The sequence below is a fragment of the Python bivittatus genome, unplaced genomic scaffold, assembly GCF_059951505.1.
Source record: "Python bivittatus isolate LINGU-HERP-01145 unplaced genomic scaffold, Pbiv_v1 ctg000980_np1212, whole genome shotgun sequence".
Lineage (NCBI taxonomy): Eukaryota > Metazoa > Chordata > Lepidosauria > Squamata > Pythonidae > Python > Python bivittatus.
Window position 1 is genome coordinate 45,279,658 of NW_028277125.1, and position 26,464 is coordinate 45,306,121.

The 26,464-nt window shown below is 37.2% G+C and overlaps 1 protein-coding gene across 16 annotated transcripts in view; it reads right to left on the minus strand.

Moving 5' to 3' along the window:
- The window catches only part of BTRC (beta-transducin repeat containing E3 ubiquitin protein ligase), a 178,330-nt gene that overhangs the window by 57,522 nt on the left and 94,344 nt on the right, over window positions 1–26,464 (minus strand). For all 16 annotated transcript variants that reach the window (XM_007422077.4, XM_088132485.1, XM_088132488.1 and 13 more), the window contains one exon: window positions 22,358–22,444. In XM_007422077.4, the coding sequence (XP_007422139.1) occupies window positions 22,358–22,444 (87 nt within the window). The remainder of the gene's footprint in view (window positions 1–22,357; window positions 22,445–26,464) is intronic.

A 26,464-nucleotide genomic window follows, 5' to 3' on the forward strand; every position in this document is an offset into this window, starting at 1 on the left:
GGTCTTCCTAAATATGTTATTTAAACCAAGTCAGTAATCTTCTCGACTGTTGAGCCACCTGAATTCCAAAAGCTAATGGTATTGTGTATTTTTTATTGCTGAAGCTCCATAATTCTTCCTGATAGACATGCTACATTCTGACAGCTGCCTTAAAATCAATACCAATATGAAACCAACTAACAAATTTCTGGAGTTCAGAGAAGTGCCCTAGAGAGGTAGCACTTTAGCAAAGTTACCTTACTTATCACAGCAAGTTCAATATTTAACCAACAGGGGATTTCCAAACTTTGTTGAGTTTTTTGAAGTTAATGATTATTTTATCTGTCATCTAGAGAAAGAGATATATACAATGGGTTGTGTTAGGATAACCACAATTACATTTTTCTTTTTTCCCTCCCCTTCAGAACTTGCAGCAAGAAGATGAGTGACTGAAAACAGCTAAAGTCAAGCTTCCCAGGAGCATTATATTAGAAACAATGAAAACTTTCTTTCACAGCATTTAACCTTGAATTAGAAACACACCACTAGCTCTTCTTCCAAGATTCCTCACAATCATAGCTTGCTGGCTTGGTTTTTATTAACTAAGTTTAAAGGGGAGATTTGAGGGCAGTAGCATGGGAGTATAACTATGATGATTTTCAAAAATATACAAATCTATCCAATCAGATGTTAAGACACTAGAGAAGATCACAAAAATCATCTTCCTCAACCCCTTCTACTCCTAGAACAAAAAATTGAATCAAAATATAGTTTAAAAAAATGTAGCCCCAATTAATGTTTTAAATCTGCTGACAAACTATCAACCTTTTGTGAAGTTTCCCCCAACCTAGAGCCTTCCAATTGTACACCATAACTCTCACATTGACTGGAAATTCTGAGCTTTCTTACACTTGAGGAGGTCGATACTAGAAGAATTCTGAATCAAACCAACCATTGCTTTGCTTTAAAAAGATATTCCTGCCTTTCCAGTTTATAAATAATATTCCTTCTCCCTCCACCTCAGTGAATAAATACTATACAAGAAGGAAGTCTACTCATTTGTTTAAACTATATAGAATTGATCATTTTAGGATTTAGAACAAATATTCTCTTATAAACCAATTCCCATACACTGCCTGAATACAAAATTAAGAAATCCAGATCACAGGTTACAATGCATTTAACTTACTGTGAGGTTTAATTGCATTTTTTTCTGAACACAGCCATCAAATGCACCCCATCTAATCAATATTGAAGAATATAAATCATGACTTCAAATTGAAGTGACAGTCTTAAATTAACAGCACAGAGAAGCATTCTGGTTCAGTTATATGATTTACTTATTTTACTCAGTTTTACAAAATCTCAAGCTTCACACTGGCATTAATTAAACAACATTTTTATTACCTTCTATCAAAACATTACAAGGAGGGCTTATCAGTCAGCTCCACTAAGGAATTACAAGCTTCACTCAATTAACAATTTAATTTTTTTGGTGGTGTCATTGTTAATTGAGTTATTTTTCATTTTTATATGGTCTAAATTATTGTTATAGGGGAGAACTTAGTCCAAGCACACAGGCAATCAAAAGAATCTACATGAATCCTGAGGTCAGAAGAATTAAGAGCAAAATATTTAGTTATTAATAAAGTTTTGAAGATGCAAGCTGGTTTTTTTACCCCACATCGGGCACTTTTTTTTTTTTTTACCCCAGTTCAACAAGTATATTTAAAATCATAAATGTAGATACCATTGATCTTCTGCAACTGGTATTTGGAAGTACACTTGCCCAGTTTGGAGGTAATTCTTGGTCATCAAAACCAATAGTTCTTAACAGACCTTTCCCCAATGAATTTTTTCAATCACCCTTGATTTTTTATAGATTTTTAGAATTTATAGTATTTGTAGACAACCCCAATCAGACCAACTCTAGGCAGTGTACAAAGTGAGCAAACAAACATTATAGTCAAAATAATTAAAAATAACCTCCAGTAATCAATAATAATAGATGGATGCCCCTAATCATCCTTGGGTCTGAAGGTCCACTGAAACAAGATGAGCAAAGGGAAGGCAGCATGTTTCATCCAGGTTAGCAGCCATCGCTTCCTCTTGTGATAATGAATTCAACATGTGCTGTGTGAATTTCCTTTGTCCTAAATCCCCTTCCAACACTTCACTGAAGGACCCCTGGTCTTAGCATTTTTAGAGAAACCTGTCTAGTTTATCCATGCCGTGCATCATTTGCACATTGTAATCATGTCTCCTTTGCTCATCTTTTTTCTAAGCTAGCTCAAACATTCTAGACTTTTCCCATATGAAAAGTAATTATGGCCTTGATAATTTTGGTTATTCTCTTCTGTATTTTTTCCAACTTATTGTATCCTTTTTCAAATGTGATAACCAAAACTATAGGCAGCATTCCAAGTGTGGCTACCAGAACTGTAGTCAGTATACAAGATGCAGACATACTGTACATGCATTCCAATCTATTGGGAATTTTATTTGCAATTTCCTTTCTAATATCACTTGCATAAAATTTGCCTTTTGTTCTGCTGCCGCACAATGAGTTGCCATCTTTAACTGAGCTCTCCAGTATGACCTCAGGAATGTTTTCTTAGTTATTTATTGACAGTTCAAACCTCAATAGTGTACATGTGAAGTTAGTTTTCTTTGTCCCAATGTGCACTACTTAACAAAGATTTTATTATTATTTTTAATAGTGGGATACAAACAACTGAACCACTAAAAGTAGTAGTTTTACAATGAGAAAAGAATGTATATACAGTGGTGGTAGTTAAAATAAATTAAATATAATACACAGAGAAAAAAGCTAGTTGAAGAAAAATACAAAAAAGAAAACAAGATCCATATACTAGATAGTATATAGACCTTGTTTCTTTTCCTTTTCTTTAGTTCTTTACATAGTATTAATACAGAATTGAATCAATCCTTAAGCTTATAATTAAATCTACACCATATAGAAACATATTGCTTCATCTTCTCATTTTTAGAACATACAGACTTTTCAAAAATAGATCACAAACTCATATCTTGAATCCACTCCTTGGTATCTGGAGGATAAATTTATTTCCATTTATGTAAGTTTGTCCTATTTGCTGAGCCTCAGGCTCAGTAGAATCAAAGTCATATATAAAATGACAAATTCCATATTTTAGGAATATAGTTTAACACTGAATTTTTATCCAAAGTTGTATTAATATATACTATGATTTAAAACCAAAGCTATAGGCTGGACTAGACCAAACCATATGAGTTAAACAGCTCTCAAATTTCTTACAAAGCCAACACAAAAAGCCTTATGTCCGTCCAACACTAAACATTCTTTGAAGGATCCAAGTGACACAAAACAATATTTTCTGATAAATTAACTGCATTCCCAAGTTATAAGAAGTACTTTTTACATTTCTTCAAATCTGGACCTACTGATTTTCCAAGACTGGGTCTTTCCACAGTTCAGATATGTAACTGACACTAATCTTCATTCTATTTTTGTTGTTAAGTCGTGTCCGACTCTTTGTGACCCCATGAACCATATCATGCCAGGCCTTCCTGTCCTTCACTGCCTGAGTTTGCTCAGTTTCATGCTCATTGCTTCAGTGATGCTATCTAACCATCTCATCCTCTGCCATCCTCTTCTCCTTTTGCCTTCAATCTTTCCCAGCAATTCTATTTTTTATTCCTTATAAAATTGAATTTTTGGTTTTGCCTCAAACACTTAATCATTTAAGGTTCTTAAGATAAGAGGTATCTCTGAGACTGCTAAAGCACATGGACCATACTCTTTAGTCAGTATAAGTTTCAACTGTACATACATCTATGTGGATGTTATAGCTAAATCATATCCAGAACACAGTATCTCAAAGCCCTTAAAACAAGTGCTATAAATCAACTGATTTAAGATATTTTTCCCTTAGTTTTGGCCCAGAGATTCTAATAAAACATTTTCCCTGCCATCTTCAAGTTTGATTTATCCTAAAATGCCAATTACTCATATGCTCTGGATCAAAATGTAATTGTTTACCTTCTAAGAACCAAATCTGTCAAGCAGCTTTCAAGGCTGGAAACAAAGATCTCTGTTTAATATTCTTGGACCCTAAAACTTGACAAGATTTCAAAGGGGTTACACACTTGCTCTCTAAAGAAGCCCAAAGACGGCAACAATAAAAAAAAGTTCTTGTTCCAGAAAAATATATATGTTAAAATGAAAACCTAATGGTACAGTTAAAAATCTGGTAGGTTAAAGCTGTCTTTATCATAAGGCAACCTCAATTTGGCCTGCCATAAAAAAAATCTCATTAGTTTGTCTATCTGTGTAAAGTATCTGATATGAATTATTAACACTGGAATCTCTTGTAAAATATACATTAATCTCGATGTAATATTCATTTTAATTACATTAATCTTACCCCAGGGACTTAGTAGAAGTTTTTGCCATTGAGTAAATCTACTGAAATTGCATCTATACATTTAGACATATTTAGTTCAACATAGTATGATATATTTTGAGAAAAATATAAACCTAAGTAGTTTATGGAATCTGTACAAATTGTGAATCTTAATTTCTTACAACAGTCTATAGATATTGTAGATCCTAAAGGAAGCAGATCAGACTTTTTCCAATTGGCTGCGCAACCAGAATATAAACTATATCACTTTACACATATTTAAACTGAGCCACATTTGCCATTTGGTTGACTATTGGCAATTTAAGGAGATCTTTCTGGAGCTCTTCACAATCACTTTGTTTTCACCATCCTAAAGGAGGTACTGCACTAGTTGTTCATTTTGTCAAATGTAGACTACTATATACTATATAAGAATGAAAAAAAATCTGGAAATATATAGCAACTTTTTCCATACTAATATTAGGGTAAGGAAAAATGGAATCTGCTTCACTGAAGCAATTTAATGTGATTTTAGTATACTTTATGTAACATTTAACAAAAAGAAGCTAGATTTGTACAGATTTCTGGATCCATGCCCCATATGGCTCCTTGAAGCAGCTGATGATGGGATGCAATTTGGCACAATTTCAACTCCTACATTGGCTCGTAAAGTGGCTGCACTCCCTGTAAAGCCCCTAAACAACACCACACAACTAAGGAAGCAAGATTCACACAGAGTTTTATTATTTAAAACTAAATCTTGAAAACTCATCCCTCATTTATTAATGAATTCATTAAGGTTGGATCTCAATGAATTGTCTGGATTTTTTTCTCCCATATTGTTTAACTGAAGGATTAATGGCTTTTATCAGATAAGACTGAAACACTGATCTGTTCCCTGTCATTGAAATACTCCCTTTTCATCTCAGCCTCCAAGGGTTCTCTAACACTCATCCTGAAGCAATGGGCTTGTGACTGGGGTTCTTCCTGAATTCTTGGCTCCCATGTGATCAGCAGGTGGAAGCTGTGGTCATGAGGGATATTGTCCAGCTGCAGCCCTTTTTGGAGCAGAATGCTTGTGACAGTAGCTCAAGCCCTCTAGGATACTCTACTTGGGGCTCCCTTGAAGAACATCTGGTGGCCTGCTTGTTGGTGGGGAAAAGTTGCTATAGTAGAATAACACTGGTTCTGTGGATGCTACACTGTTTGCTAATAGGTTTCTAAGTGCAATCCAAAGTATTTGCATTGACCTATAAAGACCTATATGGCTTGGCTCCCAGTTACCTTTGGGAGTGTCTCCATCTAATAGAACCTGTATATCATCATGGTCTTTCCAGAATGGGATACTTTGTATTTCTGACCCTCATAAACTTAGGAACACAGCTCTAGAGGCAGCTCTTCTTGGCTGCAGCCCCAGTGTCATGAACAGCCTACAGCCCCAAAGATTATTTTTATTTTTAGGAAGGTGGTTAAAATGATTTTGTCCTGCCAAACATTTGAGAATTAGTGATACTTTTGTGATCTCATCCTGGCTGTAGATTTGTTTTTGTTTACACAAGATTTCTTAAAATGTTTTTTAATTAGTGTAACAGTTTTCATTTATGTTTGTCTTGCTACACGTTGTAAACCACTCAGAGCCTTGAGATGAGGCACCGTACAAATGTATGCAATACATATACACATACATACCCCTGTATTTTGGGCTGTATGTGTAATAAGCCTCAGCCTAAATGACTAATGATCTAGATGTTTTAATTCAAAAAAGATGAAGGATATTGGGTCACATGCTTAAATATCACAAATTCAATGTATTGGATTAAATTACATTTCTTACTGATGATTCAAATTCTCCATTTGAATGTACTTCTAGATTCAGCTTAGATTTTTGCACTATTAAAAACTGTCATGCTATCATGCAAAAACCCTCTAGAAGTCTTACCAAAATCTCGGCAATATGTGCCTTAGTTATAACCCCTGTAATCTGCTATATATAGATTTGGCCCCTCTCTTTTCAACTTGTATGTCAATTCAATGGTGGACCTTCTTCATAATCCAGATTTCCACACATCTAAACTAGCAGGGAGCAAAATCCCTATACTCCTCACACTGCTGCTGTGGCCATGATTTCACAAACCCCTATAGAGCTGAAAAGAGCAATAGCAGCAATATTTTGGTACTGCAGACAAAATCACCTGGTTCTTAATTTTGATAAATCTAAAATTCTGGCCTTTGCTAAAAGAGTCACCCAACAATCTTGAAGAGTAGAATGGCACAAATTAGAGCAGGTTACTGCATTTAAATACCTTGGGTTGGTTTTCCACTTTAAAGGCACCTGAGAAGTGCATCAGAATCACGTAGTGCCACTAGTTCTTAGGTCTAGAAGCACTTTTATATAAGCGGGGGGCAATTAATCTCTGCAGCATTAAAATTTTTTGAGGCCAAACCACTGGCCCAAATCCTTTATGGGGCACAAGTAGGAATTTATGCAAAGAAGGATACAATGGAAACAGTGCAAACAAAATTTTTGAGATCAATCCTTGCTGCACCCAATGGAACAGCAAACACTCAGTTAAGGCTTGAGACAGGAATGTCTGCAATCCAGATAAGGGCTTGGAGGATGATGATAAACTACTGGCTGAAAATCCAATTCTTTTCAGTCGGACTGATCCCTTTAGTTTTAATAGACAATTTTCCTTCTCCCTGGAAACAGGCTATAAAGCAGAAGTTGGCATTATATGGGCTTTCTGTACCATTCCTGATTTCTTTAGGATATGACCAAGCCAAACAACTGCTCAAAGAATAAGGGATATGGTAGAAGTTAATAGGCTGTCCCACATGGTAGAAATTGGATAAAAATGGGCACTTGGGAATCAGCAAGATATCTACAAAATCTAACTTTCCCCAAGCTGAGAACAGTATTTTTCAAAGCCAGGCATAACATCTTACCATCCACATTGCTGCAAGGCAGATACTCCAAAACCCCATCAACTGAGCGTACCTGCCCATGTGGCAACAAGGAGATCAAAACCATTTTGTATATATTACTACACTGTAAACTCTACAGGGATATTAGGTCTGCTTATGTTCTGCCCCTAATATGTAAATTTCCAGGAAGACCACACAATTTCTATGTGAACCATCTTCTAGAGGATTTGAAACAGTTTACCACCTGTGCAGTAGCCAAATTCTGTATTGCCGCAATGAAAATAAGGCATAACTGGTTATGGAAATAATCACTTCTGTTTTATCACTTTAGATTTAACACATACTAGCTATCTTGTTTTTAGATACATATGTACTTCATAGTCTAATATTTTAGATTTACACTTGCACAACTGATTAATGCACCATTATAGCAGTGCATACCACATTTTTATGTGTTATTTTATCTTTGTTATACTAATATTTTATCTAATCTAGTGGACTGATGTTTTTTATACACACACACAGAGTTAAATTTTTGCTAGTCATTGACCAAATAAACTGTTATTATTATGATTGCTATATATAGATTGGTAACTTCATCTTGTTGAAAAAGCTGCAACTTAAGTACTGAATGGGGCCAATAATAGGGATCACATAATATCCTTATTATAACAACTTTCCTAATTATTAGTCAATGTCTGCGTGCAAACTGAAGCAGTGGTAATAACTGACAAAGACCTTAGTGACTTGCGAACGTAAAAGGCCATATTTTATTATCTGAGTCTCACCAGGTTTTAAGGACAGTTCCTGCTGTCTGTTCCACCTCTATTAGAGCCATATTTGGCTGAAATACAAAATAAGGCTTTTTCAGTGACTGATCCAGGGTCTGGAGCTTCCTCTCAAAAAAGGCCAGGTGAACTCCATCCTTGCTGTCCCAGAATGGATTCAATGGATAGCATGTTGGAGAGTATTAGTAACTAGGCTTAAATTTTAATAGTCTAATCCTATAAAAAACATAACTGATAAAACAAAATGTCATATAAATGGTCAAGAACAAAGGCCACTTCATCTAAGGTGCAATCACTTCTCAGGTCTGACACAATTACTTTGCTAGAGAGAAATTTTAGAAGTCATTCTCTCCAGGAGAAACTGCAAAAGTCAGTCTCTCTAGTGGAAACTACAAAAGTAATTTAGGTCGCAGAATGTAATCATCACAGTTGAATTTGGCCAGAAGAACATCAGGGTTAATAACCTCACTCTTGCGATAAGCACCAAGGGATCCTTAATGACCAGTATAAATTGAACTCCTTTCTTACTCTTTATTAACATACTATGTGGCTGATTCAAACCTACAAAAGCAAGAAATTAAGAAATGAAACTGCTAAACTCACCCTATTGTGCTTATATTTTGAAGTACCAAGCCTGCCTACTGTTGTGAAGGAACCTTTTAAGACTCATAGCTTCCATAATTCCATGATGAAAATGAATGAAATGAAAAGTAACTTTAGAAGTTATCTTTGTAAGGTGCATTTTAAAGAAAGTAACTTTTTGTTCCTGGTTTTGCTTTACTCGTTTTTATAATCTTTTGAGTAAAGGACAATGCATAACCCCTATGTTCTAACTATACGTGACAGGTATGCTACGTATCTTAACTGATTTGTGGTCCCAAATTAGGTGGAAAGCGAGAAGAACACATAATACTACAGAAATTTTAGGTTGATGATTTGACATTATGGTTGCCCATGAAAATTCAGGAAATACTGCACTCATAGACGGATCAAAATAAAAATGCTGCTAAGCTTATTTCTTAAGTATGAAACAGTTTCAAAGCAGCTGTTCAGTGTCCACTTTAAAGTGGTGAGACATCTGTCTTAAGTGACACATTGCAGACTGCAGAGGAAAAACTTTGTTACACCACATAATACAAACACACCGTTTGAGCTGTTTTTAGTGGAATGCTATACTGCTATGTTACTATGTAGTGCAGTTTATACTAAAATTAGAGTTCAGCTATTCAAGGATACTAACTTTAAGTAATACAGGGCTGTTAAGCAATCCACTAAAACATTTGAATTTCCTGATTTGAAATTGCAGCACTAAAATGACCATTTTATTGTAATTAACAGCAGCTGGAAACTGAGGATAACATTAACTCACAATTTTCTACTGAAAAAGAAAAACATGGAGGGGAGAAAAAAAACAACTAGGACCCCTGAACGTGGTACCTCCAGATTCATTTTTGTTCCCAACAGGCTCCATTCCTTATTTCATTTAATATTTTAAATTAAAAATAAATAAGGGGAATGATAGCATTTGTCAAAATAAAGCACTGACCTCAAAGCATAATCTTTATTTACAAAAATATTCTGGGCCCACATGTACTCTCAAAGCATTATTTGAAAATAAACAGGGTAGGGGTTGTCATTTGAAAGTGTGCCCGCATGATAAATGGGTGTTTTGTGACTTGCTACATCCACCATGGTAGCCATTTTGTGAAACTGCTCATAGCACATTTTAAAATTCCAGATGTGTTCACTGGCCCAAAAAAGTTGGGAATTGCTCAATCAGGCTGTTGTTTAACACATGAAGCCAACATCTAGAATGCAGTATTTTATTATTATTTTTTTTGCTACATATTTCTGGTGAGGGAGAATAATTTTGTCTTCCTGCCCTAAATAGGGCATTAGTGTAGCAAATGTCATGAAGCAGAAAGTAATAAAAGGCAGAAAGCTTTCTAAAAATCTAAATCAAAATAGCAGAATCCAATGAATCAAACAAATCCTCTTTGGTAATCACAGAAAAAAAAGTCCTCTTTTTAAGAAAGAAATTCTTTTCTTCTCAAACTTAAACTGTAGTGAGCAAGATGTTTATTTGCATGGGCAACAGAATCTGCAAAGAAATTCTCAAGGACAGAGATGTATAAGCATACCATACTCCTTAGTTTCAATACACTTATTAACAAAAATAAATTACTTCCCTTAGAAAGAAAAGTAATTCTTCCAGAGACTCTTCACAGCCCTGCAAATGCGATATGCAAGTCCAGCCACTATTCTAAGTTTTTCAAAGAACAATCTTCCAACCACCACACTGGATCAAATGATTTTTTGTTTTGTTTTTTAAAAAAAGCCTTAAATACTTGAAAAAAGAACCTTGAAGATGTTAATAATTCTCTTTGTCATAAAGTACTGATATGATGAACAATAACACCCTATAAACATATTATCTTAGGAATCTCCAAATGCAACTTTACTATGTCATGAGTTAATGCATTTCAACATTTATTTATGATCCTTGCCTAAGGCTTCATCAAAGTAAAGTTATTTGTGAATAATAATAAAGTATAACATCATCCATTTAATTATAGCTAAGAATTTTTGCAAAAAAAGTAAAGGTAAATAGTTGGAATCTCTCTCTCACACACACCTAATGTATTAAAAAGTTAAAAGAAAATTCTCCATAGAGAAGCAACTGGAAAAGCAGCTGTGTTTATTTGATGTTGGTCTCTACTAGGCAACCTTAAGAATATTTTTGCATTTTTTAAAAGTCTTTTAAAGAAGAAGTTTCACAAACCAAATTTAGCAATTATTTCTTACAATGTTTTGTCCAAATCAGCAAAATGAAAATGTAATTAGTAGATTTCTGGAGGATGTTAAACAGTTACATGTTTAATTAGTATGTCCAGGCATCTCACAATATTTACTAAATCTAATGTGAATCTGTTTGCAAACCAAAGGAGACACAAAAACATAGAACGTTATCTAATGATTCAGTTCAAGGTCCACGATTAGCAAAGACACTAGTTAAAAAAAAAACAGGCACTGCTTTGTATGATTGAAATTCCAGTATAGAATAAGAATGTGGAATGTTAGCAGAAACAAAACAAACAAACAAAAACATGTGTGAAAAAATATGTTTCGGGAGGATATACAGATGACTCCTGTCATTCAAAGATTAATGACAGAGATAATTTCAATTATTATTATTATTTCAAATTCCTGGTATATTAAACGTGTCTGTGTTTTTCTCTTTTTCACTGCATTTTATTTTTTTGTTTTCAAAATGTAACTCCTAAAGGAGATTTTGGGACAGGAAGTTACTAACTCTAACGTGCAATGCACCGTCTATGCATTACCACTAGCTGAACTTTTAATCTACAGCCTACGTTTATGGGAGGACATTTAACATCAGAATGAATAAATCGTGGTAGCATGGAAAGATAAAACTTACAGGAGAGACAATGCAATGCCAAATTCCACTCCCTCTTCTCGCCCACCCTCAAGCTGACACACAGCATGTTACTCTTTTGATTAAAAAAACCTCTTACTATAAACAACTACTGTAAAGCAAAAGGGGCATAGCAGCCAGATTAAACAAAATAATGATACCTCCCACTCAGAAATACATCAAAACTTTTAACATCAAAGTATATTATCCTTAAACAAATATGAGGTACATGTTAGGAAAAGCTTTGTTTACACAAATCTAGTAGAAGCAAGCATTATTTGCAGAGCTCTAAAAAGAAGGTTCAAAACAAAGCTACACTGCTTCTGGGCGAGAAGCTGAGAGCAGAGTAATTTAGAATGCATGTTTTTCCCTCCCCCTTTGCAGGAAGCATGGCTGTCATTGCGCAGCTGTGCTTCAGGCGTCATCATTCCCTCTGTCTCCCATCTTGCTAATTAAAAGGTTGATCACAGAACAATGCTCTTCTCATTAATTTCAGTGTTCCGATTGGGCAAGATCCCCGTTTGCTCCGCCTGATCTTTTCCATGCGGTTGAAGTTAATGTGACAGGAGTCCGAAGATAGATTACCTGCTGCCATATTGCCTATCGCCTCCAATCAGGAGCTATCTGTGTAAACTGATTGTTCTAATTTGCTCTCATTATTTTTACAATATCAGGAGAAAATAACGCACACAGCTCACTGTCAAAGCCATGAAAATCAGTCATTAGTTAAACCTAGGCACTGAGTGGCTTTATTAGGACACTGCGGCTTATTGATGTGTAGCTTCAGCAAGCTAAAATAGCATTTTTCCCCAAACAGAAAGAAAGTGCCTTCAGTTGAAAGAGAATATTTATTACGCTAATTCAAGGAGCAGTAGAAAAATTGCTGCTCTGACACAGTTAATTGGCATCTTGATACGTACAGCTGACTAGGAACAATGAAAATGTTTCAGTTCAGCCTGAATCAAGATGTGAATCTACACCAAACCTGAGGGCTGTAAGACTTTTTGGTTGAGAATTCACTCAAATGTTCCTTTAAATTGAATAAGCAACAGCAAAGTAAAAAACCTGATATTCTTGATATCCAATGAAGCAGTATTCAAGCACCAGAAGAGACATAAGAAACATTAATGATGTTTGATGTTCTCTGAAGGTGCTCCCAATATTTTGTCTGAGCACCCAAAAGATTTCTTGTTCAAGAAGGGAGCAACCTGGACTTTCAGAGAAAACACCATGCTATCCAGTTCAAAAGGATCCTCAGAAGTTAGAGGAGACTAGAGTACAACAGAAAATGCTCTCTCTCATGATATGGCAGAAGCTAGAGTTTGGCTGATGTACTTCCATAGCCAAAAAATATGGGTGCTCAAGCAAAGCAAGATTCTTACATGCCAAGCATACCAATTTTAGTAACAGTCTTGTCCTTATGGTGACAGACCAGAAAGGGCATATAGCAGGCAAATGCTACACAAATAACTAAATTCAATTAGCTATTCAGAGGCCTGGGAAGAACAGTAGGGATGCACAGTACTGAGCTAAAAAGTGAAATCTAATGAGAAAATGGAAAGTTAGCAGTTCCAGATCTATGCGTAGCTAAAGCAACAAAAGAAAAGAACTAGCAAATTCTGGTCCTTGGTCCATCTTGGCTTGTTGGCTTACTTATGAAGGAGTCTGTTATATTTTAAATGCCTTCACAAGAATATAGCAAGCTGCTTTGTCAACCATTATTCCCTAATTTTAAAGAAACAAGAAATTGCTCCATTTTTTTGTTGTTGCTTTTTAAATAATTTTAACATAATTTGCCAGAGCAAGTTTTCCCATTGTTCTGGACAAATTGTAGGATTTTGCAGGATTGTAGGATTCTCTGAACTGTATTACCCTTCTCTTTACACTAGCCCCCTTTCAGAGAACCTTAACCAGGTTTTGCTCTTCAGAATTCTTGCATGGAAAATGGTGCGCCATGGCACAGTCAGAGAAACGTGCTGATGGCACAAATTACAAGCCCCCAGCTGAATGCTCCAGCCCCCACCATTCGGGCAGATTTATGTGGGCTCTTGCCGACGTTATTACAAGTCAGAGTTTATTGGGAAATTGTTACATTATGCGGAGTGTCTAACAAATTGCTTATGCTGCTATAATTGGATTACAACAGCCGCTTGCTCCCACCGGTAAGATTAGGCAAGTAGGACTCCTGCCGATCTCTGAGCGTTAGCAGTAATTTTATTTGCCTTGCCTCTCTCTTTCCTAACAACATGCCTCTCTCCCTGCCAGCTGTCTGCTGAAAAGGCACAGGCTTGTTCCTTGGCCCTAACAATGCAATTACAGCCCTGCAGATCGCACTGTTTGTGCATTAACTACAGAGCCAAAACGAGGCGAATTGATCGTTTGACTTTTGGAGTGGTCACGTGATCCCTGTGTATGTGTGTGTGTGATCTGGCATGCATCAGCAGGCAATGCTGCAGTACATGCCTGATGAGGAACTGGCTTCTCATTATTACCCCTCCTGGGGACAAAGACACAAGAGCTTTTCTGTGCTGACCCAAATGAATGCAAATTGTTTTTCAGTTTAGCCAAAATGGTTAAGCAAAACCAGAAAAGAGTTTCAGTTATAAAATTCTTTTGCTTTATCACTTAGGTCTGGTATTGTTCTGGTGTTGCTCCTTCCTGCAACATACCGGCTGTTATCCAAAAAGGTCACTCCTAGTTTCAATTTGATTCCATTACATCCAAGAAGATAATATTCATTACATTTCTATGAAGCGTGCCATGATTCTTCCTACTTCATAGATAGGAAAACTAAAAAAAACTTTTAACAACACATCTGCTACTATCCACTGCTCAAGTGAAATCTAAATCCAGATTGTACAGATCAATGGTCTTAAGATAACGACATACTACTATTGAAACATGCACAAGAATCATATTTTCCATTATGTTTGTTTCTCAAACATATGCAGGAAACACAAGACTCTTTACACTTCTATACTTACACAGAAGAAATGATATCAAAGTATTTCACCAGCAGAGGATACTGAATCGCTAAGATTTCTAATCTCTATATCTAGTCATATAAATTGGAAAATTTAGCAGGTTCATCCTTTTGATTCCTCATTTGTTAATTCAGTGCAAATGTTACTGACTGTACAATAACTGTCAGGCCCTGAATTTAAAATGGCCTTGTCTAAAAAGTGACTTGCAGAGGCACCATGATTTGTGGATATAAAAAGATGCATCATTATTTAATTCATGATGAATCCAACATACAAAATAGCTTCCAAAATAGAAATAAACGCATATGGTATCCTGTGTGGATATAACAGAGACTAAATATGCCTGTTAATATGTAGTTTAACACTCAAAAGAAACTCTGAACAGCTGAAATACCTTATAAATAGCTCAGACCCAGAGGAAGTGCAAACGTCTGCATTGTGAATTGTAGATCTTAATTACAGACAATGGCTGGTACAGCAAGTACTAAGGAAAAAAAAACACACCAGTGAAACAGTTGCACTGTTCATAGCTGGCAATAACTCTTCAGGAAAATATTTACTATCAATCAGTTATGAGAAAAGGGACTCCATGCTCATAAAACAGCACGTTGCTTCTCACACCAGCACCATTTTGATTCAGCATAATCTGAATTTAAACAGCTTGTTTCCTGTGGATATAATTTTGGAAATAAATAAAACACGTCTTCTATCAAAATCTGGAAGATGTGACTTGGGTAAAGGGAGGAGGAATGTGAATATTCAATCCATTTTCAAATAATTTTGACAAATGCTGGAGGGAAAAGTGACTAAGAAAGAGAAAAGTATTTCAGATTAGCACGGAATAATCTCATGATGTTGACATCAGAAAGTTAATGAAAAATTGAAAATGTTCAATATTTTAATTATGTCTTATGGATGTAGAATATTTAAGTAAATTTCATACTACTTCCTTAGATTTATTTCCAGTGAACAAATGTGTGCTTTCACTCTAAAATATTTATTGGCATTCTTTTCAAGAGCAGAGGTGCATAAGAAACATAGATTTTTAATTTCTTAGTTCAAAAAACAATTCTGGGGAGAATGTGGCATCTCCAGAACAGAAATGCAACGATTCCTAGAAGGCAGCATTAGCCATGTGTTCACCCATCATTACAAAGAAAACATTAATGTGGGTAAAGTGCAGAGTTTACTAAACTCTGATAGAAAAAACAATGAGAAACAGTATTGAATATAGAAAGGTCGCAATGCATAAATAGCCTTTCACTGTAACTGTATTGACAGGATGCCTTCGGGGAGATTCCCAATATGAATAGGGATGTGCAACAAATCTCATGCGCAAAATTAAGGGCCTTGATTCAAGATTCATTAATACATTTCACAAACTTTTACAATTTTTGATATACCCTATTCTAAATTATCCTATCACGACTTTTTATTTCCCAAACCAATTAACTGCTCACTATAGAGTTTGCAGAGATTCTTCTGTGCAGTTATGTGCATGCAGTCTACCACATATGTCAAAAATGTCTGGATAGGAATGCTAAGATATCTCTTGATCTCCTAGCCCTTTGAAATAACAACTATGAGAAATACCACTGAAACAAAGCATCATTTCCCTAATCAGAACAGGACAACTGAGTAAGTGGGGAGCAATAGCTTCTACAAATTCAGTCCTAAAGAAATTCAAGCTACTATGGAAGGAAAGCTCTTTCTGCCTCAGGATTCTTTCATTTTTTGGAACTTTCCATCCTTTTTTGGGGTATTCTGCACCTCCAAATGGGAGGGGGCAAGACATTAATAAATACTTTTAGCTATGCTCCATTATACTGCAGAATTAAGTCCCCTCTATTGCCCATACAGTATATAGCTTAGAAAGTACAGCTTACAAAATTAGAGAACAGCTGCTCGCTTGGCTGGCTTTCAATAAGCCTCATTAAAGCAATACCTTGATTGTCCTTGAGCTCAAGTAAAAGTTGTGACGAAGTCTCACCTAAACATATTGGGCCAATCTTAAAAGTAGCCACCTATCTGCAATGGAATCACTAGAAATGAGAGAACCGTTGAATGAGCCTTATTAGAATACTGGTCTATGTACCTGGCCTACGTAGATATACCACTCTGTTTCTGATGGTGATCTATGTTCCTAATATGCTGGAAAACTTTTAGCAATTTGTAAGTGCATGTCAATTATTAGAAACCAGCTTAAAACCCATCTGCAATTTACATAGCTTTCACAAGATATGGTAGTTTGTGTTTGTGAGCTCTTACCCAGTACATGGCCATTTAGTTCTTCCTTATACAGCATTACAATCTTCATTCAGGTAGTCCTCGGTTAATGACCAGTCATTCAGCAACCATCCAGAATTATGACGACGCTGAATGAGTGGTACTTACAACCGGTCCTTGAAGTTCTGGCCATCATAGCACCCCCATGGTCACGTGATTGCGATCTGGGTGCTTGGCAACTAGCTTGCACTTATGACAGTTGCAGTGTCCCGTGGCCATGTGATCATCATTTGTGACCTTCCCTGCCAGGTTCTCTGCTGGCTTCCCCCTTGTGTACCCCTCCTGCATGCTGCAGCAGCCACTCCAAGCTCCGCTGCACTTGTGGCGCACTGGCCCCTTGTAACTCTCCCACACTCTACAGCAGCCACCCTAAGCCCCACCACGCTTGTCCCTCCCACACCTTGCAGCAGCCACTCCAAGCCCTGCCGCACTCATGCCATGATGCACTAGCCCTTCACACACCTTCATGTACTCTCCCGCACTTAGCAGCAGCTACTTACCTGCCTGACTTTGCTTGTTGGAAGCTGGCAGGAAGTCGCAAGGTGGTCTTTGCTTAATGACCTGTGATCCTCACTTAACGACAGCAACAGGGAGTGCCGGGAGTGCCATTGCTAAGCAATGCAGTCATGTGACATCACGCTTTATGACTATATCGCTTAATGACAGAAATTCCAGTCCCAATTACTGTTGTTAACCGAGGAATACCTGTATTGCAACACATATTTAAAGTTAACTGAATGCATTTCTCTAGGCCAGTTTTGAACATCTATGCCAAAGGGCTCAGCCACACAGCCATTTTAATGTGCTTTCTAAGTTTGCAGACATAAAAATGATTGCCTCCATGACCTATCTTTCAACACATCTTAGCATTGAGACTGATAGTGGTGCTGCCCTCAGAAAATATAATGTAGGACAGTTTTAGGGCAGTGATTGGTGGGTTTCTGGAAGTCCTTTTCTCTCCTACCAGTGACATTTACTGGTGGTAAAACCAATAAGCAACCACTGCCCCAAATGTGTAGTGGGGAAGATTCAGAATTCCACCTGTCATACTCACTGCTTGATAACTGGGTGATTAACTGTTTTCTTCTTATGGGGGCTTGAAATCATAGAATATTGATGTTCCCTTGGTGAAAAGAAATATTCTGTGCTTTCAAGCTCTGCCACGTGAGGCTCCAATACTTTTCCATCCTATTTTATTTTATAAAAACCCACACAAACCCACACCATAACAAAAGGTGTTTATTATAAACTGTATACTGGGAAAGCTGGCAGTACTTCTGAAGCAGATCCAACTGGCCAGGAAGCTCCCTCCCTCCAAATGGTAAGCCCTCCATCCAATTCACTTGCTGAGGTTTAATTTTCTTCACAGCCCTTCTTAAAACTATGACACACAAACCTAGGGCTGGTAGGTTTCCCCATTTCCAGTTTTCAAAAAAATGGTTACAGGTACTAAAGCAAGAGCACAGCCACTTCTATGTCCATCAAAATGCACTTGGCCCTTTAGGTCTTCCATGAGATTAATATTCCCATGACAGGAGGAGGAGGAGGAGGAAAAGAAATAATAGACTGCCCCAGTGAAAAGTCCAGTCTCTTTGGCAGCCAGCAAAATTGGCTGTAAATGTCCAGCAACAAGACAAGAGGGGGTAGTCCTGCAGCAGGCCAATTGGACTATCACTGACCTCCAAAGGCTCCTCCTCCATGCAACCTACAATATCTGCATGGGAAGTCTTCTGTTAATACAGAATGGAGAATTCTAGGTTCCTGTAGGAACATCTCTGTCAACTTCAACTTATCTCCACAATTGGCTGGTCATGGGACTGTGGCTTCACTGTGAGGACATATCCTCAGTGAATGATAAAAGGGGTATTTTTACAGTGTGGAAAGCAAGCTATATGGATGAGCCCATAGAAAGGCAAGGTAACGTTCAGGGAAATAAATGAGAACATTTTCTCTGAACAAGTGAGGGCAGAAGAGCTTTAAGTTTCCATTTTAACTGGATACAAACACCCTGTCTACATGTATATTCATATTTGCTATGCTGTTATTTGTGCAAATTTATTTAGTATTCAAAATATACTGTATTTAGTATTCAAAACACAAGTAAACTGGTTTAAAACAGAAAAGTTTTGAGTCATATATATATATATATACTTTTGATTCCAAAACTCTGCAATTTCCAAAACTGTGCAATCCCCTTGAAAAAATCTAGCAAAACCCATGAATGTATAAATACACAAAACATGCAGCCAACTATAAAGATCTTGGTGACGCAGTGCTGGAAAAGTACATATCTTTAATTTGACACCAGGACTTGTTCATTATTTTTTGTTATTATTGGCTTTTTTCTCATAGATGTTCACTAAGATCCTAGGGAGAATGAACAGAGGTCTAATTTCTGTAAGCACATCTTCATAGGTGTTGCAAAGAATTTTTAGCAAGCGGATTTCCCTCATGTTTCTCTACCAGCCTTATTTATTTATTTATATTTCAAATTTGTCACCACCCATCTCACTACAGAGCGCCCTGGGCGGTTTACAATAAAATCAGAATATTAATTAAAATAAAATATTAATTAATTAATTAAAATACACTACAACAACAAGATATATATAAGTTCTGGTGAAACTAATGAGCTCTGAACAGAAAAACCTACTGCTGAACGAACTGCATATTGCCCACCTTTCTCAAACTTGCAGGGTAAAAACTGCAAACCAAATATTTAGAGGGAATTTTCAAGCAGAGGGTAACACAGTAGTAATTACAAGAAAGAATCCTCATTTGTAGAAGATGGAATCATTTCTCTAATGCTCAGATAGAGCCTGATCATGCAATTATCAACTGTAGATAAGTGAAACTATGGATAATGAGGCTACTGATAACAAGGATTACTTTTTCCAGTTAAGTTTAAGAGATCTTGGCTATGAAGTTTATACATTGCATTGTGTAATGTATATCTTGCACTCTGTGGAAGATGTACATTACAAAAATAAATTCTATTTAATAAGGAGTAGGAAGAAAGTGCTAATTTTCCTATCAGAAATTACCTTGTGGCTTGAAAGGGGTGGGGAGAGTCTATAAACTACTAACTGACAGCTATATGCACAGAGTCTTGCAGGGCTACCCTGAATTTCCTTCTAATGGAAGCATGAAGCTTAAGCAAGGAGAAACATGCACCCACATTCCAGTCATTCACAATTCCTCAGACATTGTTCTTGTTTTACAACAGTTATATTTGGTTGCAGGGAAAGCTAAGACAGGATACACATTTTGTCTAGAATGCTTCTTCTGAAGTGGGAATACAAAAAGGAACATTACCAATTTGCCATTGTATGGCAATTTTAAAATCAGAGAGTTCTTCTACCTTTCCCTCTATTCTGTTAACAGAAGTCTCCAAAGGGAAGGGAGTAAGTCTGAGTTTTTATTATATGATGGTGGCCAGCAGAGGGGGTATAAGAGTATCACATGCTCACCATTTAGAATTCTACACAAACTTTGCTTTAGGATGATAGAGGCATTTAGATTCTTAAGTTACTTGCTGAAATCAAACATGGACAGTTCCTTCAAAAAAAAGATAGGAGAAAAATAAATCAAACCGACACGTGAAAAAAAAAATGCCCCAAGCTAAAATTTATCAAGTTGAACATCTAGGATATACATTGCATTCGGAAAGTATTCAGACCCCCTTCACTTTTTTCAATTTTGTTATGTTGCAGCCTGATACAATTGTTCAAATTCATTTTTTTTCTCATTAATCTACACTCAGTACCCCATAACAAAGTGAAAACAGAATTTTAGAAATGCCTGTAAATTCATTAAAAAGGAAAAACTGAAATATCACTTTGGCATAAGTATTCAGACCTTTTACTCAGTACTTTGTTGAAGCACCTTTGGCAGCAATTACAGCCTCGAGTCTTTTTCAGTATGACATGACAAGCTTTACATACCTGGATTGGAGGAGTTTCTGCCATTCTTCTTTGCAAATCCTCTCAAGCTCAATCAGGTTGGGTGGGACCGTCGGTGGACAGCCGTTTTCAGGTCTCTCCAGAGATGTTCAATAGGGTTCAAGTCAGGGCTCTGGCTGGGCCACTCTAGGACATTCACAGAGTTGTCCTTAAGCCGTTCCTGTGTTATCTTGGTGGTGGGCTTAGGATAGTTGTCATGTTGGAAAGTGAACTTTCAGCCCAGTCTGAGGTCCTGAGCGCTGTGGAACAGGTTTTCATTGAGGATATCTCTGTACTTTGCTCCATTCAGCTTTCCCTCAACCCTGACCAGTCTCCCAGTCCCTGCTGCTGAAAAATACCCCCACAGCACGATGCTGCCACCACCATGCTTTACTGTTGGGATGGTATTGGGCAGGTGATGAGCGGTGCCTGGTTTCTGCCAGACAAAACATTTAGAATTGAGGCCAAACATTTCAATCTTGCTTTCATCAGACCAGAGAATCACAGTCTGAGAGTCCTTCAGGTGCTTTTGCAAACTCCAAGTGGGCTTTCATGTGTTTTGCACTGAGGAGAGGCTTCCGTCTAGCCACTCTGCCAGAAAACCCAGATCAGTGGAGGGCTGCAGTGATGGTTGTCCTTCTGGAACTTTGTCCCATCTCCACACAAGATCTCTGGAGCTCAGTCAGAGTGACCATCAGGTTCTTGGTCACCTCTCTTACTAAGGCTCTTCTCAGATTGCTCAGTTTGGCCAGGCACCAGCTCTTGGAAGAGTCCTGGTTGTGCCAAACTTCTTCCATTTGAGAATTACGGAGGCCACTGTGCTCTTGGGAACCTTCAGTGCAGCAGAAATTTCTTTGTAGCCTTCCCCAGATCTGGGCCTTGCAATAATCCTATCTCTCAGCTCTGCAGACAATTCCTTTGACCTCATGGCTTTTGTGCTGATACAGTATACACTGTCAGCTGTGAGGCCTTCTATAGATAGGTGTGCCTTTCCAAATCATGTCCAATCAATTTAATTTACCACAGGTGGACTCCAATCAGAGTGTAGAAACAGCTCAGCAACTATCAAGAGAAATGGGAGGCACCTGAGCTAAATTTCAAGTGTTGTTGCAAAGGGTCTGAATGCTTATGCCAATGTGATAGTTCCGTTTTTCCTTTTTAATAAATTACAGGCATTTCTAAAATTGTTTTCACTTTGTTATGGGGTACTGAGTGTAGATTAATGAGAAAAAAATGAATTTGAACAATTGTAGTATCAGGCTGCAACATAACAAAATTGAAAAAAGTGAAGGGGGTCTGAATACTTTCCAAATGCACTGTATTCTGTTAAATGGGCCTACAAAATAATTTAAATATATTTTGGCCTTTAATCTCTTTTCAAAAAGCTAAAAAAGGAGAGGAGAAGTATTCTTAGGACTAATGCTAAAAAAGTGCATCAAAGCCAAGAGATTATAGGTAGGGTGCCATATGTACCTAAGAGTTCAGTTAGGTTTATTCTTAAACACTCACATATTTTTACATTTTGTTCCACAAGCGCAATTAAAAGAGCCTGCCATTAATAGAACTTATCATGTACTGAGACAACACAAAGATAGTTCACAGTTTTACTTACTTTGGCCACACAGTTTTCAGTCTTCATTGTAGTACCTAAGCAGACTGTGTCTTGGTTTAAGCAAAGTCTGGTACAGCTGTTATAGGCCTGTGAAGATGGGGAAAAAGTGATAAAAACAGTGGTACAATATAGTAAGCATATTTTAAAGATTTCTCTTTAAAAATCTGTATTCCTCAAAGGGCCTTACAATAAAGTATCATGAAAATATTGTTTGCAAAATTTGTTTCTTAGTTAAAAACTCAGAAGAAAAGGACAAAGTACCTCTAAAAGAACACTTTTTGAAAGCTAATGTGGTGTAGTGATTAAGGAATTTAAGTGGAACAGTGGTTAAGGTGTTAAGCAAGGCCCAGATCAATCCTCAGATATGAAAGCTCACTGGATGATATTGGGCCGTGGTCTCTTAGCTATTGGAGAAAAATTGGAGGAGAGAATCCAGTGTATACCACCTTCACTTTCACGAAAGTCAGGATATAAGCTAACTATGTATATAAAGGTATGTAAAGGAACATTTGACACAATCAGAGAAATGACACATGTTGAGGTCTAGGCTAATTTGACTATGTCAGATTAATTGTATCCATGTAGTGTACTCCTCCCTTCCCCCCTCCCCCATATACCCTTGTTATCAAGAGTCCATTAACCTGCAGGTCTGGGGGTTCCAACAAGTGTGTATGTAAGAGAGGGAATCTATTGCAAAAGCACTGCTGTTTTATCTTAAAGATATCTGATGCCAAAATATGCTTCTATTACTAGAGGTAGTCCTCGCTTACCAATGGTAATTGGAACTGAGAACTCCATTGCTAAGCAGCATGGCCATAAAGTGCAATATCACATGACTGCGGCAACTTACAAAGGCAGTTCTGGCAGGCCCAGTTGCCACCATTACGTGAATCCCGTGCAGTCGCAGCGTTCTGCAGTCACGTGATCGCCATTTCCAACCGCCTGCCGGCTTCTTCATTGACTTTGCTTGTCGGAAGCCCGCAGTGAAGGTAGTAAATGGCGATCTGCAGGATGCTGCAATGTCGTAATTGTGAGCCAGTTGCCAAGTGCCCAAATCATGATCACGTGTCTGTAGGAAAGCTGAGATGGCTGCAACAACAAGGTTGTAAGTCCCCGTCTTTCAGCACTGTCATAACTTCGAACAGCCACTGAATGAGTGGTCATTAAACGAGGACTACCTGTATTCCCACTTTCCTATACTTAAAAGCATTACACTGCGCATGATACAGGACTGGTGTTTTAATGACTGAAGTATTCTAAGATTATGGAGACTGAGTCAGACTACAAAACACAAAATGTGTTCATACAGTCTATACAGTCAGGATATAAACAACTGAGTAGTTCATTGATGAAGTAGAAAGCATCTAGTGTTAAAACAAGGTTTCTTCGTCTGCTCTCATCTTGACTTTAAAAAAACAGGAATTATTTAGGTACTTAAAAGGATATACATCTTTTTGGAATGATGCTGTATTTCTTTGGACAAGTATTTCATCAGAATGGTGGTGATGATAAATTTTAGAGCCCCAGATTCTCCAGATCTTCCCCAGATTCTCTAAGTATGGGCTTAAAGAAAGACCCAGGCCTAGTGCTTGTTGTAATTTTGTTGTGTAGAGGCATAAACGCTTTCCATTAACCAATACACATGTCAATGCAAATAAAGATGGAAGAGGACATCCTCTATTTTTATTAAGATGTTTTTTTACAACCCCTCCCCTTATTATTTACTCAATTTGTACATAACTTTTCATTTTAAAATGTTAAGACAGTTACAGAAAAATAAAATCAATTATCACATATATAAAGAAAAACAAAATAGAGAAAAAACATCCCTCATTCAAAGCAGCAAAACCCAGCAGCTACACAGAGAATCTGTCTGCTGAACATCAGAAAGTAAGAAACTAAATGCAGAGCTCATAGAAAGGCAACCCACAATGGACTTAATTTCTTCCTGTTTCCTTTTGAACAATAAAAAGGATTGCCACACAAACCATTTCTGCTTCTCCTTATTGTTAATGATCCTTGAGAGGCTTGAACAATTGCTTTCTTGATTTAGGGTGTTACCACAATGGTGAAGCTTGAGAAACCTAAAACTCTTGTCATGTGGACAATGCTGCATTTTCTGACACTGCCTTGGATTTGTTCACAAAAGATAGAATGGAGTGTTAATGAAGAAGTCTCTATTTCAAAGAAGAAAATGAATAGACTACCCTTGCACTAGACCAACATTTTCTATGTGTCCATTAAGACTAAAATAGTTTCCTTGATGAAGGGCAAAGAACCAAGAATATTCAATTAGTGGGTTTGCTACTGGGAAGACTTAAATCACAATATGGGCCGTCATTTCTATTTTATTCTGTAGGGATATTTTTATCTGCTACATTTTAAAGAGCCAGTTTAGTGTAGTAGTTAAGGCATCAGGCTAGAAACCGGGAGACTGAGTTCTAGTTCTGCGTTAAGCATGAAGCCAACTGGGTGACCTTGGGCCAGTCACTCTCTCTCTCAGCCCTAGGAAGCAGGCAATGGCAAACCACTTTTGAAATCTTGCCAAGAAAACTGCAGGGACTTGTCCAGGCAATCACCAGGAGTCAGTGCTGACTCGCGGGCAGGCAGACACATTTTAAAATAACAATTTTGGGGTTTCATTTGATTCACCATTTTTTCCCTCAGCATGTATTTTCAGCAGCATAAACTCTGTTTCCTACGAGCTGGATCCCTGCCCCTTCTTTGGGCAGTTAACGGGTGATGGTGATCAGTATGGGAGATTGTAAATGCCAATTTAAGGGAGGTAATGGTACTCAGTGTCATGAAAAAGGCATTGATGGACCCTCTCTTAAAGAAGCCAACTTTTGATGTCACTGTGTTAGACAACTTCCAGTCTGGCTCCAATCTTCCTTTTTTAGGGAGTTTTTAGAGAAGGTAGTAGAACTCCAACTACAAGGGATCCTGGATTATCAAGATCCTTTCCAATATGGATTCAGATCTGGGTACAGGACAGAAACTACACTGGTGATTCTTGTGGATGACTGCTGGGATCTGGATGGTGGGAATGCAACTCTCATTTTCTTGGTAGCTCACTCAGTAGATTTTGATATCACTATCAATGGATTGCCTGCCTATGAGAATTAAGAGTAAGACATACTGTATTACAATGCTTCAGCTCCACTGCATTGGTTTCCTGTAAGTTTATTAGTACAATTCAAAGTGCATGAGCCCAGGATATCCTTCATGTTAACTCTAGACAGTCTGTTGCTCTCATCTGGAGGGGATTCCATGTCTACCCTTGGCTCAGAAGATGAGGGGGAAAGCCCCACCCTAACCCTCTGGAATCTTCTCCCTCCCAAGATGTGTTTGTCCTCAGTCATTTTCTAGAAAGCTGCTAAAACGTGGCTGGTCAAGCCTCTGGAAGCTGACATCTGCATTGCCCATGGTACTTGGTCAGCAGTGCACTATTTTCCTACCTTAAAGTGGAGTGTTTGTTTTATGACTACTGTGATATGGTTTTCACGGTTTTAAAGATTTCTGACTTGGTTTTTTTAATGATCTAGAGATCTTGTATTGTGGCAATATACAAATATTGGAAAACAAATATCGGTAAACTTGTACATTTTTGTCATATGGAATAAAGTAATAGCACAGAACTCTGCAGACCAAATGAAGCTGAATAAGCAGAGTTGTTTACAGTTTGATTTCTGATTATTCAAATAAACCACTGCCTATTTATAAAGCTTGTTCCATAATGAAAAGATTCTAAACTAATTTTTACAGTACATGAAAGCTAATTATGCACTGAATTCTCTATATAACATACATAGTCTTGATTGAACATTTAAGAACAGATGGGAGCTGTCTTCTATCAGACCATACAATTTGTCCATCTACTTCAATATGGTAGACTCTAGCGGATGTCACACATTATTAAGCAGAGGAATTTGTTGTCTTCTTTTAAATGACCATTTTAAATGGAAGTAAGGACTGGACTTAAGATATTCAGCATTCAAATCATGTACTTCCCGCTGCAATGTAGCTAGTTTCTTTCTCAAAGGTGAAATACAGTAAAAATAACCAGTTAAAGAAGTGATCAAATTAGAAGATTTAAACAGGTGAATT